Source organism: Chiroxiphia lanceolata, chromosome 12, assembly GCF_009829145.1.
Source record: "Chiroxiphia lanceolata isolate bChiLan1 chromosome 12, bChiLan1.pri, whole genome shotgun sequence".
Lineage (NCBI taxonomy): Eukaryota > Metazoa > Chordata > Aves > Passeriformes > Pipridae > Chiroxiphia > Chiroxiphia lanceolata.
The window spans coordinates 10,165,553-10,182,462 of NC_045648.1; the positions used below are offsets into that span (position 1 = coordinate 10,165,553).

General features: G+C 43.6%; 1 protein-coding gene across 4 annotated transcripts in view; it reads left to right on the top strand.

Moving 5' to 3' along the window:
- Window positions 1-2,518, top strand: part of HOMER2 (homer scaffold protein 2) — a 58,011-nt gene extending 55,493 nt beyond the window's left edge. For all 4 annotated transcript variants that reach the window (XM_032700206.1, XM_032700208.1, XM_032700209.1 and 1 more), the window contains one exon: window positions 1,202-2,518. In XM_032700206.1, coding sequence (XP_032556097.1) covers window positions 1,202-1,390 — 189 coding nt within the window. In that variant the 3' untranslated portion in view covers window positions 1,391-2,518. The remainder of the gene's footprint in view (window positions 1-1,201) is intronic.
- Window positions 2,519-16,910: the final 14,392 nt, after the last annotated feature.

Below are 16,910 nucleotides of genomic sequence, written 5' to 3' on the forward strand. Positions count from 1 at the left end.
TGCTGTTTGCAGAAATTGGTTTGCCTGGGATCATGTTGCATCTATCTCCTGCAGATTCCAGGCTGTCCTGTATCCTGTATTTTCTACTGCTCCGGGCTCCTGGAGCCGCACCACAGTCTTGTGTGTTGAGCAGCAATCCAAGACCTGGGGCTAATTGCTGCAGTGGCACCAGGGAAGCCTTTTGGGAAAGAAACAGATGAGCATAGCTGCACACCATCAGGGATGAAAGTTCACCTGAGGATGCATTTATGTGCTGTGTCATCCCTTTCCAGCAGCGTTTGGCTGTGCACATGTGGCTCCTCTGCTTGGAGGTGCTCGCTTGGAGCCAAGCTCACGGGGTGTGGGAGCCCTGCCCCAGCCAGCAGCTGGACTTTGGGCATCACTTCCTCAAGTCAGGGATTGTTTAAATGCAATGAATTAATACGTGAAAGGAGAATAAATATTAGCAGTCTCATCAATGAAGTGAAATACAATCAATAAATCCCATCACTCTGATAACCTAAATGATCTAAAATATTTTAGAAGGCTGCTGAGGAATGCAGATGCTGGAAATGGCTAAAATATGAATTTTGTTTGGTTCAGTATGGTAAAAGATGTGGTCTGTGGCTTTTGTGAGAGTAAGCATGAGCTTACATGCATGAAATAGAGAAGAATACGCATAAGAGTGTAAGAGAGGGGAAAATAGTTGAACAAAGTGCAGCAAGGGAAGGGTTACCTGGCTACCCCATTCCTTGCCTGAGTGCTCACACAAAGTGGAACTTTACCACTAAATCCAAAAGTGCTGAATAAAGCAACTTTATTCCTCAGACAGTGTTTTCTAAGCTTGTTTTTCAAGGTTAAACCACCACAGATAATTCTGTATGTAATTGGTGGCACAGTGTCTAATTCTGCAACTGTAGCAATGACAGAAATGTATGCACAGTGCATGATTTAAATCCAGCTGAATTTGAAGATATCAACCAAATGACAAAGTCTGATGCAAAGCATCTTTTCCAGTTAATCTGTGTCCTTTCCTGTACGGGCTTTCTTTCCTTTTAATCAGACTAGCACACGTCTGTTGCTTTCAAAGGTGCTTGTGTTAATCAGTTTGCAGAAGTTGAAGCAAACTTGCACAGCCCAGCTGCCATTTGTTGCTTTAAAATATGAAATGCTGTTCATCCTTCGTCTCCATGATTCCTCTTATTGTCCTTTTGTCTTTAAGGCTGCTGAGAAAAAGAACAAAGATCTTGAAGAGAAAGTCAGAACACTAAGGACAGAAGTCGAAGAGAGTAAACACAGGCAGACCAACCTTAAAACTGAATTAAAGAATTTTTTAGATGTACTGGACGGGAAGATAGATGAATTACACGATTTCCGACAAGGACTGTCTAAACTTGGGGTTGACAATTAGATGGCAATAGATCTTTTTTGTAATCTAGGGTCTGGATGTTTGATGTTTTGTTGATCCCAAACATGTGTTTTACGAAATATAACTAGAATGTTCCACTTGTTTGCATTGGTTTTGTACATAGAGGCTGAAAATTTGCTGTGGGGGTTTTTTTGGTGGGTTTCTTGTTTTGTTTGTTTATTTACCAAACCAATCGTGCTGCTCACTGAATTCTGTTGAGATTAGAAACTTTCTATATTGCTGCTCTGGCTTTGTGGGGTTGGGAACAGGTAGAGGGTTCTGTCTCAGGAATCTGGAACTAGATCTACCTTAAAATGAATATGCAGTTAGTTGTTGCAGGGAAATTTATATCTTTCTTAAGGGCTGTTGCAACCATAGAAACAGAAAACAAGTCTTTTTCCTGTCCGAACTATCAGCACTCTTAGCAACAAAGACTTTTATTCCTTGGAGGAGTAGAGAGATTATCTGGAGCTCCTGCAGTTTGTAAAATGTGCCTGTGGTGAGCTGCAGTCAAGTGAATCACTTCACACAGATGTCAGGATCTATAGGGACCACGTCAATCAGGCCTGATTCACCAAAAAAAAAAAACAACAAAAAAAAAAAACCAAAAAACCCAAACAAAGTGCAGTGGATTTCAGATAACCTCTGACAGAGGTTACATTTGCTTGCCTGGACCCATACAGCACAAAGTCAATGATGTAGAAATGAGTTTCAGCTCTTGAAGTCATGAGTCTTACCCAGTTGGTGAGGACAGCTTCTCTTGCTTAGCAGCATCACCTCTCTTTAGCCTTCAGTTTTGAACCCATACAGTCCCTTCATTATGTGCATCTCTGAAAAATGCCTACCTGAGTCTGGGGACCAGATATTTATTTTTAAAAGTAATATGTTGCTGGTTTGTACATGACTCATGCCCCTCTGTGCAACTTGATCACTGTTGATTAACTTCTGCAGCAGTGAAGAAGGAGACAATGCATAAAAGCATTATAAGGTTACTTGAAGGTGCTACTCAGAAGCAAGTTTCTGCCCACAAGTCTGTCAGGGCCATGACCACATGAAATGAAAATCCTTTCCTATGATTTCTGCATTCTTTGGCAATAGGGTGAGAATTAGTCACCAAGTTATACTGTACAACCCCCCCCCAACCTGAGATGCAGAAGTGCTGTTGTATTCTTGAACTGGTTATTCAGCAGCTCTAAGGGTGTTTTGAGAAATGCAAGGTCATACCCTGGCCTCCAGTGAGAAGGAAATTTGCTTAATTACAGAGAGGAATGTAAAACGGGCCAGAGAGGAGAATCCAGCCCAAGTTTTGCTCTTTCCCTAGGACTTCCTTCAGCTTCTTTCTCTTCTTTTTTCACAACCTGGTTTGAGAGTGTTTACACGGGATCTGAATAAATTCAGGAAAGTACTTTTGTTTATGTGACATTATTACTTGCTTCTTGGTCAAGCACCATGTTAGTGCTTGCCAGCAGTGACTGATGTAAAATGGCCATGCTTTTTTTTGAATTTAGGGGCTTTTTTCTTTTTTTGGCACATCTCGACTATTAAAGTGACCTTTGAAAGAAAGGTAGATTATAGATGAAACATGCATTGAATACTTTTTTGCACCTGAATATATAATCCCCATGGTGGGGATAGGGTCTGTCTGCAATTGTCCCTTGAATTTTCTTTTCATCTGTTACATTATCTTCATTGCCTGTTTTTCAGACTGGACTCTGAGTATTTTTGCTTTTACTCCTTTTGAACAATGGATGTGAAGCTGGGACCTTTCATAACCATTATGACCATTTAAGTCTCTTTAAAACAAAATTGCTGTAGGCTGTTGATATTTAAAAATAAAAATCAAGATCAGGTACATAACGTAGGTGTGTGAAAATTAGACTTTGCCAGTGTGGAAGATTCAACAGTTGCATAATGTGGGGGTTAGATCAGACTTCTCAAAATGAAAATGACATCAGAAACTCTGTGTGGTTCTGCACAAGTAGTCTCCGTTTTTAGTCTCCTTATTTGATAGAAAGTCAGATATACAACAGCATTTATCAGACACCTCATCCTGCTTCTCCTCTCCTCCCATGCTGGTTTTGGTCCCTGCATCAACTGGGAATCACAGCATAACACAACTAAGAGCTGCAAGAAGTACTGGCAGTCAGAGCCCTACTCCTCACAGTGGTTCATTCCTTTTGTATGAAGGACTACACTCTATCTTCTTTTTCCTGTTGAGTAATCTTAGGGCTTCCCTCTTTGTTTTAATATAACCTATGTTTTTAACCTTAGATTCCAGGTAAAAGGATGCAAAAGATTCTGTGAACAAATTATTTTATTGGGCTTAATCCAGATCTTTTTTCCCACTTTAGTCAGGTCTCTCTCAGATCCAGTTCATTAGGAATGTATTAAGCCACTCTTAAATCTCAAGAGAAGTGTTTCCATGGAATTGCATTGATTTAACAGATGGAGTTTAATGCTGGCACATTAAGCTAGTGCATAGCTCTGACACAGGCAGTTATTTCTGGGTGCTTTGTGCCCACCAGAGGAATGATGGGGGTGTTCTTAGAGAAATCCCTGCCCTGTCTCTTCTAGTCTTGTCCCAAATGTATGTGTTTGCTCATTGTCTTCTATTGCTCTGATGTTGAGTTGTTAGGGATGCCTGTACACAGCTCTATGCTGTGGGAAACTCCATCCTTCAAGAATCCAAGGTCTTGCTATAATTACCTTCTTTCTTTTTCCTTCCCAGCAGCAGCAAGTTGAGAGCTTCTATGCACAATCACTCAAAAAAACTTCCACAAACCCCATCTCTTTTAGCCTTTCTCTTTCTTTCATCATATTTTTCTTCTTCAAAAGCCAAAAGTGTACTAGGAAGAGGCAGTGCATGGTCTCAGGAATGTTTGGGCACCAGCTGCAGCTGCCCTCTCTAGCCTGGTCCCATTCCTGCCCCAGGACTGGCATCCCATGCTCCTGCTGGGCAGGGACCATCAGTGTCACACACTGCTTATTCCTCAACACTCTGTGATGGCCCAGCAATAACCCATGTGCCAAATCATGAGCCTCACACTGCTCCTCAGAGACTCGTCCACGCATTGAAATGCCTCTTCCCTCCAGGTGGGAGCACCAGGACAGCCAGCCTTCCCCACCAAAATGCAGGCACCATCCTATGGATGCATTTAATCCACCTTTTGTGCACGGTTGGAACTCGGCCTGTCCCCGTGGGCACCCTGAGTTCAGTTGGCAGACACCTGCTGAGGGATGGTCCCAAATGCTGCTGGGGCAAAGAAATGCTCATCCCTGTCCCAGAGAGGGTCTGCAGACTTTGGTTTTGTTATACAGTGCTGGGCAAATCCTGATTTCCAAATGCCGTCAGCAATGTGTTGGTCAGTGCTCCAGTTCCATCCAGCCTGCGCGGAGGTGTCTTTATACGAGGCTGGATCTCACCTTTGGCCACCCTGAGTTCCCTTTCTGGACACAGGTTTCTCCCTCTAAGTGGTTGATGGCAGGATCTCTTCTACCTCACTTACAGAGTCTTTTTTTAACAAAGATCTTATGCTTGGCACTTCTTGTGCTGAGTTCTGTTGGTTGCACCACCACAGATCCTGCCACGCTGCCCATCCTGCCTGTCTGGCCTTCGTGGCATCAACAAGCTGGGGGCTTTAGGAAGAAAAATCTGTACTGGCCTCTTGTGACACCAGGGCAGAGAGTGTCTTACTGTCCTCTGGGCTGCGTCGCTTCTTTTAGCTGGTGTTAGAGCTGCTGAATAATGATGGGGTTTGAATGTTTTCTGGTGGCCAAAATGAGAAATAAACAGGGCTATTCATATTAGCACGAAACCAAAAAATATTCAGTGAAATAAAAATACATGAAGAGAATTGTTTTCAATTGTTTCATATCTAATGTTCCATTGGATATGTTACATCACATTTTGGAAAATTACCTTAGTCTCATATTAGGAATAAATTATTTCAAAATGAAAACCTGAAACATTGTTTCACACTTCAAAATAAAGTAGGTTAACCTTTTTCTTTTTTACTGTTTGGCTGAATCTTTACTTGCCAATTTTGACTCAACTTCACAAGTAGTTTTGTTTGGCCTAAAAGTGTATTTTCAGCAAAAATAGTACTTTGCAGTGTTCTGTCTACATCTAATTGGTGTCTCCTTTGCTAAGTGAGCTCACTGGAAGAAAACTGTCTTTCCTGTAAGGAATTCCATGCCACTTCCCTTTCTGTATCCTAGTATTCAAAAGATGCACGTTTTAAAAACAATTTTATACTGGGTGCATCTGTGCCCAGAAAACAAATGTTCTTTAGACAATGTCTTTTTTTCTGGGCAAACACCTGATTTTATTTTTATCTGAACGATTTAGGGAGAATATTTTTTTAAAGCTGCCCGATAAATTAGGGTGAGTGGGAAGGGTTTCTGCTGTTCTGCCTGTTGTCACTGCCATTGCTCTCCAAGGGTACCAGCCAAAGCATTTGTGGTGCTGAGGCAGGTGCTCACCTGCCTGTGTTTGCTGGGTGGCTCATTGGGCACAGGGAGCTTAAATTGTCCCTAGGCTTCTGCACTCTTCTCTATGCTGTTCAATTTTTTTCCAAGTGTTTATTTTCTCCCTTATTAATTTTTTACCACCTTTGGTGGCTTCATAAGTAACAGAAGGAAAATTCTCTGTTACTGCCACCACCTTGCAGTGGTGGGAGTTTCTCAGCTACAAGACCATGCTCTTCCTTAGGCTCTTCCAAAGCGTTATCTCTGCAAAACCCTTCGAAGTGTCAGTGGCTTGTAAAGAATATAGTGTTGTCTTCCTGAGCCTATGGATTAACAAAAATAAAACTGCTATAAGGGTGGAACACCTCACTCAGCTTAGTGTGTGACCAATGCTGAACCCGAAGGGAAGGGGTGTAAGGAGGGGTCAGCAGCAGCATCTAATTTCGATGATTGTTTCAGCAGAGGCTTTGGTGAAAGGTGCTCTGCCCACAAGCTGTGGATGGGCCAAAGGTCTGGATGACCACACTGATCCATCAGCTCACTCACCTTTGTTCAGGCACTTCTGGACTTGTCAAGCCTCTAATTATCAAAAAGTCCTCAGCATATCACACGGGTGGTGATGTGAGGGATGGAAAGCGAATGTCCTCACACACAGAGCTGAGCAGTGTGAGAGCGTTGCAGCACTGGTTATGATCACACAGTTGCAGTCAAAAATAGGAAAAGTTGTTGCTGTCCTACAGGACCTCAGCAGTACCAGGGACCTTGCATAAGGGCAGGTTCAGCTTTTGACAGGGGCTGAAAGGCAGCAAGGACTCCATGACTGGGCTGGCAGGGTCTGGTTGTAGACACAATTTAACAATGGTGAGACATAGAGCTACCCTAAGATAATTTTTCTTTCCATAGATCGTGTTCAACAAGCACCTGTGTGTCAGGCAAAGCAATATGTAGCCACAGGATGTTTAATCCAGACACACCACCAGTGGGAGAGCCCCATCTGACTCACACAGCCTGGCCAGGGATGTTGTGCCTGGAGTCCTGTGCCCTGGGAGCTTGACAGTGTTTTAGGCTCTCTATTAGAATGTAAACTTGACAGTTACATGAAGTTTGCACGTCTTAAATACCATTCTCTGTGGTAAATAATAAGGTACCTGAAGTGAAATAGAGTGAGGAGGTGAATGATGAATATGACAAAGGTGCTTCCCAAATGAGGGCTCTCCTGCAGGCTGTGGGCAGAGCTGGTCCTGGCCAGGAGAGCTTCGCTTGTGTCCCTGGAGGATTTTAGATGTCCAACCTGTTTGATTTTCTACTGTGTATTGTCTTAGCTCTTCTTTTTTTTTCTTTTTTTTCTTTTTTTTTTTTAAATAGGTAGCATGAACATACAGTCTTCAGATGAAGGTGCCTATACCTCCAAAAATTTTATATGCACATTTTGAAATTTAGTTCATTTAGTAACTAATATTAATGGTACACACATGAAAGGCACTTGAGAAAAATCTGTCTGCTGGTGTATTTTTGCTTGGGTTGGGTTTGTTTAGTTTTTTTTTAACACTGGTCAGCAATAATTATTTTAGCCATATACTAAAGCTAAAAGAACCGATATGTAAGATTTGTGAAATAAGTTTCTAAGTTTGCAGTGTGCTGATTAACTTTGATATGTGATGAGGGAGCTATGCTCAATAAAAGAGTATTTTGCAGCATTTAGATGTTTTCATTTAATTGCCTAATAGTGATCATGAACATAATATTCTATAAAGCTCATCATGAATGGCAAAAAAAGCACATCATTTTTAACATGCTATATCCCTTGTAGTTGAAAGTTCTGAGAGTGTTTTAGTGTGGTCTGCTATACCAAAATATTTAGATTATTATGAGATTTTAGTACTGAAGATAAACATACACCCTGGTTTTTTACTGTTTCAAGTAAAGTTTAGTGAATGACTGACAATTTGTTGGTATACAACTGTGGGAAAACACTGCAGTGCTCTAAATGTATCTTTTTATTTGGGTTTATTATATTTAGTATATGGTTTAATGAAAACTGAAGTGTTTACTACAGTTGGATCATCGTAAAAGCATCTCTTACCTCATCATTTTGTCTGCTGTAAAAAAGTACTTTCCTCTTTTCTTTTTCTTTTTTCAAATTGACCATAGACAGTCAATGTTAACATTTAGACTCCTAGTAGCAGTAAATGCTGGGTTTTATATCTCTAAAAGGAAAACTTGATTTTTTTCTTTATGAACTTATTATATAACTTTGTGATTTTTATCTGATTTTATTGTAACATAAAGTTGTTTTATGTAAAAATATATAGTTTAAGTAAAATCTCTTGTCTCACTGTCTTCATTGACTTCAGAAAACCAACATCCTTGTGGCTGCAAGTCTGAACTCAAGGGAATGCTGTCCTTTGATAAGAAGAATGTGATTTTGATCTATACATATGGTATCGAGCCTTGGTAATCTTAAAAACTCCTTTTTCAGGAGGTGGAGCTTTAAAATGTTTGTCTTGTTTCCCTTTATTCTGTTAGTCCACTCAGAGGGAGGTTCAGGATTAGGGTGATACTTACATACCTAAACTGAAAAAGTAGAATCTATAAATATTTGACCATGAAATTTTGGATTTACTGCATGCTGAGAGAGGCCTTTAGTTAGGAGGCAGCTTTTTGGCATCCTGTTTGGGGCATGCTCAGGACTGAAAACACTCTTGTGATTCCTGGTGGCAGCTGGAGCTGGTATTTTCTCTGAAGAAACTACCTAGGACTCAGAACTAACCCTCAGCATATAGCAGTTAATAAGAGCCTCTCAGATGAGACTGTTTCCAGAAGTCCCTGCTGGTGTCCAGTGACACAGTCCACACTCAACAGCACGTTCCTGGTAGGGGAAAACACTGAAGTCCGTCTACAGACAGTGCACAGTGATGCTCTCAGCACTGTCGTATTTGTTGTATGGAAGCAGGTTTGCACCAGACCAGGCTTTCTCAACGGGAATAAGGAGGTTTGAAGACTTAAATGGCTGTGGCTCATTGTGCCTTTGTTACTCTGGGCTACAAAGCTGCAAATGTCAACTTTGGGGTGAGCGAGAAACTCGTCTGCCCCTGACCTTTTGTCAGAGCTTTTCTACCTGGAGCCATCAATAACTCTGACAAGCAGTTCAGCAAATTCTGGCAATCCCTGAATAACCAGCAGCTACAAAAACAGCTTACATGTGTTGTAGTAAAATGCAAGTAACAGTCTTTAATTCTTGGCAAACACCATCCCCTCCCCCCCATTTATCTATTTGGATTTGCATAATTATAAATGTTAGTATAACACCTGTGTGTGCACCTCATCACCTACAGTTACCAGGAGTGAGCACCATTCTGCTCCTGGGAAGCTGCTGGTGCCACAGTACACGTTTCCATTCGTCCACATGAGCACTGTGCCGTGCATGGGGCAGTGCCTCCTGCCACTGTGGGGAGGTGCCTGTTCCATGCAGGCACACCTGGCATTTCTGTAGGCTGTTCGTCTCATTAGGTCCTGGATGCGTTTTTAGCATCAAGGAAGTCTCTGGTTTGTGTGAAAGGCTGTTCCTTGCCAGTTGTTTGTAATGCAGGTGACCGATGGTTCCAAAAGAAACAGCCTGGTCTGGGAGCCGTGGTGAGCGATGCTGCCAGCAGGGATATCTGCTGCTGCTGTCTGGGATCCCTCAATTTTCACATTCAACTGGATCCTATCAGAGAGCTCATGAGCCCTCCTCAATGGATGTGCCCTTCTGCAGTTGCCCATTAAAAAGCATTTTAACCTGGCTCGGGGCTGCTGAGCTGTGATGTGCCACCTCGGGACGTCTGACAAAAACATAAGGTGAATTTCAAATCAAATGTTTGACTCCTAAGTAGATGAGCAACTTAATAATACGTACTCCTTTTTAGCTACCTTGAGTTCCTTCAATAGCGTAGCAAAATCTAGGCCATAACTTAGTTTCTTTTGGAGGAAAAACCCACCATGGCACCCTGGGGGTGGCCTGTATAAAGACAGCACAGTGGATGAGATCCCTGAGCAAGAACAGGTTTGCTCTCTCTGTAACACATGCAGCATGTAGCTGGTGACAAGGCTGAACTTACATAAAATACAACATTATTCTGTCCCACACACTTTTAATGTTCGGTGCTTTTCATCTAAAGGCATGTCTGCACCAACAAGGGAAGAAAGGAAGATGTGTTAATTATATATTATTAACTGTCTCCCCACTTCCTAGAAGACTTGAGCATTTGTTCACAAATCCACTGCATACATTTTCTTTCATTTCTTTTTTGCTCCTAAAAAAATAGCAAAAATCTTGTAAAACATTTTAATTATTTACAACATTAAATATCCTTTACATAATCAGCGTTGCTAACCAGAGCAGAACAGTAGCATCAGTGGGCCTAATACATAACAGGCTAACCTTCTCCTGAGAATGACTGAAATGTTAATGTTAGATAAAAAATGCAGCAGTGGCAGCTGAAGAAGCAAAGCCAGGTGATGGCTGGAGCTCAGCCTCTGATCTGCAGCAGTGGTGCAGCCCTGCTTCAGTCACCGAGCCCACTGGAGCAAAGTCCAACCATCCTTCAAAAGCAGAAAAAAACACCCTGCCAGGTGCACTGCCAGGTTTGATTTCAGCGAGCAACGCTAAATGTGGCCCTCCAAAGGCTCGTGAAGCAGCTCTGCAAGGGCTGTGCCAGTGCCCTGGGACAGGGCTTTCCACTTTATCATTAACAGGCGTCGGGGCAGCGCTGCCACGGAGCTGTCTCAGGCTGGGCAGATCTGAGACATGGTGAATTTTAAAAGCATAGCTAACCTTTGCAAGGCAAACATTCCGATCTTATTGCAAGAATGCATTGCTGGGAACATGTAACAGATCACTGCAGCCAAGTGGTACTTAATTCTGACCTCTGCCTTTGAATATTTCAAACACAGATCTCCGTGCTATGAAACTCCCTTTGGGTTTTAACAATTTTCTTGAATATTGAATATATTTCAATAACTTTTCAAAACTGTTAGATCTTCTCAGAAGCACTGTCTGAAATTAAATGATCTCTAGATGGAAAACTGGGCCTTGAAAATCAGAGTTATTTGTGTACCAAATGGGGCCCAGCTTCTGATTTTGTGGCTGTACCCCAATTGTACAGGCACAGTGGACACATCTTACTGAACCAATTCTGCTCTAGCAGAGCTTTTGGGACCTACTGTTCTTCACCATAAAATGGACCTCTTCATAAATACAAACCCTCCTGTGTTTGTGTGCAGCAGTGGTTGTTATCCAGGATCCCAGAGCGAAATCCTGTGCAGCTTTCCAGGGCTATACTTGCACACATGGCTGGATGCTGCAGTCAGAGTGAGGGCTTAAATACCCTGAACAACATTTCTTGACAACGGTTTGCATTTAATTAATCAAGTTTATGAGCAGATACATCTATTGGCACGTGAAGCAGGTTGATTTCAGTATTTTTGTTTTCCTTTCATGTCCTCTCCATTCATTAGTACTGGCAGTCTATGAAAAACAAATCTGTGGCTGCTGTAATCAAGAGAGATTGAGCTCTTGCTTTTCTCCTGACTTTTCATCATTGAATATGATTTGTTGCATATGCCCTGGATTGTACTTAATGTATGCTGGCTGGAGGGAATTCAGACATTCAGGGAATTATAAATAACACCAGCACTGAACCTTTTTGCATTATCATGTCACATTGAAACGTATCAGTTTTCAAAGCTATTTACTTTTAGGCTTTTGCTATTTATTTTGTTGCTACCATTAGCCATGGCTTTCATTTTTCTCTGGATGCAGGTTTGTACCATTCATTAGCCTGAAGATGAATGTCACAAAACAGGATGCTGGAGTTCCCTGAAGAACAAAGAACCCAGGAAAGAAAAAAAGTATTTACGCCTTTCAAATCCTGCTTATCTATAGCAGTGTTGGGTGCATTTATAAAGATAATCCCTGACTCTGAAACCTGAGAAATTGCAGTGATTCACTCTCTCCTTAATGCTGTGGAGGTCCCGTGGTCACCAGCACAGTCGTTTCAGTGGGAGAAGAATGGCTTTAGATCAAGAATGAGAGACACAGGGATGTATAAAAATATGAAGGGGAAGGGGCAGAGCTATGCTGCAACCCAGCTCTTCTACGTCAGGGTGTGTAGCATCTGATAGGCTTTTTGATTCAGATAAAAGATGACCAGAGCCCAGTGTCCAAGTCCCTCCCTAAGATGAGATGCAGCATGCCTTGACAATCCACAGCTTCAGCTGCCCTACTTTGTATCTTCTAACTGGGTACTGGAAATAGCAGGTGAAACCTCCAACTTGCAAAGGTTTTTGAACAAACTCTGGGCAGTTTTCTTTAGCTATGATTGTTGTAATGGATTTGATTTTTTTATACTTTCTGGATCAACCAACATTGCTGGTCATACTTAGTTCCTCTTTGGAAAAGAAATTTAATGGATGGGCTATTACTGATTTACAACGCCTTGTTTCTGCTTGTGTGATAAAACATATAAAACCCAACAACAGCACTGATGGCAGTGTATGAACGAACTGAGAAGCACAGTGTTGCAGCAAATGAATTTGAACTCCCCTTGTCGTGCAGACTGGCACATTTTGTGCAAATTCTGGAGCAGTGCTGGCATGGCTCATCCCAAGGGATTCTTTGGGTCACACCAGGTGACTGCAATGGAGCCCAACGGGCTCAGCAGAGTTGCATCAAGGGAAAACAGTGCTTGTCTCTAGCTGCCTGCTTCACCTCTGGTCCAGATGTCTCCTTGCCCAATTTAAAGCTAATTACAGTTTTACAGATGATTGCAGCCCTGCTTAACTTCTGTTTGCATTACCATGGGGAATACTGCTGCTGTTCCTGGAGTCATCCCACAGGGATGGATGCTGGTCCACAGAGCCAGTCCCATTTCTGACACCAGGTATGGCCTGGGGAGCCCCTGCCCTTGAGGGAGCAGGCAGCTGCCTCATGTGTGGGCAGAGGCACCAGTGCTCACTGGTGAGAAATGCCAGGAGGGAACAGAGGGGTCACACGCACAGCACAGGCCGTGTCTCCTCTTTGTGCAGCCCTTTTCCCTTTTCCCTACTTCACGGAGCGTTCACACATGCGAAGTGCTCCTTTTGGCAGAGCAGACAGGATGCATTGCTGCCTCCTCACCCTGTGTGCCTGCTCACTCCTGCACACTTCTCAGGACTTCTGTTCCAAACTAGCAGGGCTGCCAGCTCGGGAGGGAAGGGATGGCGCAGAGCTCGCCATGTAGGCTGGGGACGTGTAGGCGCTCGATCCTGTTTCGCTGTCACCTCTGCTTCGCAGGAAGAGACTGTGGGAAGGGCAGTGACTCACTTGCTGATGAATAAATGATTCGAGCATGTCTCCAGGAGTGGGACAGATTAATTTTGTCACCCCCAGTGTCTGCAGTGCCCACTGCCATGGTGCCGAGACATGCAGATACCACGCTGCTGGCATCGGAGCTGGCTGCCTTTCAACCTCTTCTGGGTGAGAAGAGGATGGAAAGCGGGGGCGGAGCAGAGACTGCTGCTGGTTCTCAGAGAAATACCCTTGGGTTCTGCAAAGACACCCGTGGGATGGTGTTTAGACTATTGCCTTGGGATAGAAGGGAGGTGCAAATGTCTTCAGATGCTAAGAGTGATGAACCGATGCTCAAGTGGGGGGAAAACCCAGTCTCCCAGCAGGACACTGAGTTTCTCCCCGAAGCTGCAGCCTGGTCAGCCTTTCCCCAGACTGCTGGCCCTTTGGGTGCTGGCACAGCAGAGCTGGATGCTGCTGTGGGTTGGGGACCAATGCGGCCCCTTTCTGCCAGAAGGCCCTTACTCAGGGCTGGCCCCGACCCACAGCCACAGGACCAGGATTTACCTGCAGGCAGCTGCCTGGGGAGGCTGCTGTCCCCCCTCTCCTCAGCACTTTAGTGGGGACTTGGGGCAAGATGGGGATCTAGTGGAAAATGAGCAACTGTAGTTTTGCTAAATATGTTTTCTGAGCAGGTTGTGGCTCACTCTTACTGCAAAAGCAAAGGCTTGCTAGAGACGGCTTGTTTTACAAAGCATTTTCACAAGTAGCTGAGCTGTTAATGTCACTGTTACCTGAGCAAATTTAATTGTGCTGTTTCTTGCTCTCAGTTTAGCGTGACGTGCTGAGAATGAAAATCACATACCTTTTTGCCAGGAAAAAAATGCCATGTTCTGGAGCCGTTTTGAATGTTTCCTCCAGGGATACGTTCACATATTGTTCTGAGCTGCTTTTGCTGCCAAGGTTTGCTGTGGCATTTATTAAATAATGCCTTCAATACCATTCATCTTTTATCATCACCATGGGTTTAGTTGAAACAATGTGTCCCTCTTGCCTACCAATCACATTATTATGGCATGTAGTGCGCAGATGTGCTCTTGGATGCAAACAGCAGCTTTTGGAATTAAATCCATGCATAGACTTAGGTCTCATTTTCTCCAAAGGATGCACACTTTTATCTACCAACTTCTTTGTGAAGGAGGACTGAAAAAAGGAGCACTTTCCAGCTTTTTGTAAGTCCTAATGAATGCATTCATCCTGATCCTCTTTGTCCCTCTTGCTCCTGGTGTCCATGTGCATCTTTTTATTTATAGGGATAAAAGAAGGGAGTGGAAGTGATCAAAGGATGGATCATGGGTGCTGCCCTGCAAACTTTCATGGGTATCACTTCAAGCCCACATATTCAAGTGTATTCCATGGTCCCCCATAGTCCCACAGGTGCACAAGTGATGTGATGTACTTGCTCAAGACCCTATAAGATCATTCTGGATCACTTCGGACTTGATTTATTCAATTCAGTACCATTTTGCAGAAAAGAAAAAAGTCAGTATCCAGCATGTGAGTCAGCCCTGTGCACTGAGCTGGGGGGGTTAGCTATGGACATAAATCCCTAAAAGCAGCATGTTGACAGAAATGCTGACAAATTCATAGCTACACTGGCATTACCAGCTATGGCCACAGTGCTCTGTGCTCCAGTACCACAGCCATGACTCCTCTCTTGCTGTGATCAAAGCTTTGGGGTTTCAAAGTGAAATTCTTTCAGTCAAACCAAGTAGTCTTTGAATACATTAACTTTAAACCTCCCTAAAAATACTGGCAGCTGCTGTCTGGACTGCCCACATTATAGTTAGAGAGATCACAAGCCACAGTGATACTGATTTATAGAAATTGATTTCTTTACCTCATTACCGGGATTTCCAGCAAATCTGTGCATTATTAACTCTTTAAAGACAGACAACTGTATTTTTTTCAGTTTAAACAAATAAATTTCTGCAGCTGGACACGCAGGCCAGACTATAACCACTGAGGGATTTGCTTATTAGCCCATGATAAGTTATTTTAAGAAGGGTATTTAATGTCAAAAAGGTGTCCCAGCATTTTTGCAGGTTAATATTAATTTAAACTGATAGAGCTGGTCATCACAGAGCCAACCTACTACTTCAGTTTCTCTTGTTTCATCCATCAACCCGTGCATTTGCTGACTGTGCATTGCACCAGCAGCTGCACCAAACCTGCCGGACCATGTTGGTGTGGGAAGGCATCTGCTGAAGCCTGAGCTCAAATCCAGATTAAATCCTCTTGACCCTTGCAAGTGGCTTTTCTTGAGTGCCTCATCAACCTGGGGTAAATCAGCCTCAGAGCACTGGGGTCATTTCCTACCCATTCTTCCTTCCATAGCCCAGTGCTGGTGGCACAGGACAAGTTCACGGTCATGGAGAGCCAGAAGAAAAATCTGATGGTGGTTCAGAAAGGTTTTTTTGAGCCTTTTTACATTTGGGCATCTCTCAGAAGACAAGCTGTGGTTTCCCCTGCAGAGCAAACAGCCTCAAGGCAGCAGACACTGAGCTCAGCTGGCCAGGGGCCGCAAACCTCTCCCCGCAGCGCCTCAGCAATACCAGCAGTGCCTCGGGGTGTTTATCTAACCTGCTCTTAAAGATTTCCAGTGACAGAAACTCCAACTTTCCAGGCTGACCTGTCCCTGCACCTCTCTGCTCTCACTGTTTGTTAGAAAGGTTTTCCTATCATTACCCTGAACTCTTTCAGCTATAATTTAAGCCCCTTATCTCCCTGTGAACACACAGAACAAATTACTCGCCTCCTCTTTGCAGCAGCCTCTTACGTATTTGAAAACTGCTCTCTCTCCTTCTCCTCTTTAGGCTAATGCCAGTGCTTCTGGTGTTTACCCTGCTCATGCTTCTGATGTCCAGGAGTGTTGGTGCTCCAGTAGCTACTCTGCTGAGTAGCACCCATTAAATTTTGCTGGTGAACCAGGTGGTGAGGACACTTGATAGAGGTGTAATTTTCCACACCAACCAGAAAATTGCAGCAGCACATTTTCCAGAGCAGGCTTGTTGCCTGTCTAGCTAATTAAGTGGGCTTCAGAAAACAGGTGGGTTCAGTGTTTTCTGAGTGGCTTTTCAAGGGTATTTTTCAGCCTGGGAGGTAGAGAGATCTGTTGAACACCTGAGATCAGCCCCAGCTGAGCTTCAGTTACAAAAGAAACCCCTAAGCAGGGGAAATCACTGTCCAGTGACACTGATCTTCAGATGGCCTCTCGTAATTAAAATTGCTGCTGCTAAACCCCCCAAAGCTGTAAGATTTCTTGGAGAAATTGCAACTCACTCTCTGCGTACTTTAAACTGCTGCATTTAATGTCCTAGCACTGTAGTTAAGAATTCAACAATAGAATTAAACCACTAAAGGGCTCTGTGCTGCCATTTGGCAGGAGGTACCAGCCACAGGAAGGCAGCCGAGCCTCTGTGCCCTTTTCTCAGCTTTAAATAACTGCATTGCTGAAGGGCACAGCCTGGGACAGGGCAGCTCTCAGCCCCAGCACCAGCCCCTTCTGCCCTCCCACTGGCCAAGACCCCTTCTGCCCAGGGTATCCTTGGGGAAGAGACCTCTACTCTCAAAGGACCAGATTTTGTCCTCAGTTCCAGTCTATGTGAAGTGCTCAGCATTTGGGGTGCTGAAGTCTGAATGTGCAGTAAATTCTCCCCTGCTCCCCCATGCCCATCCTGGCTCAGAGAG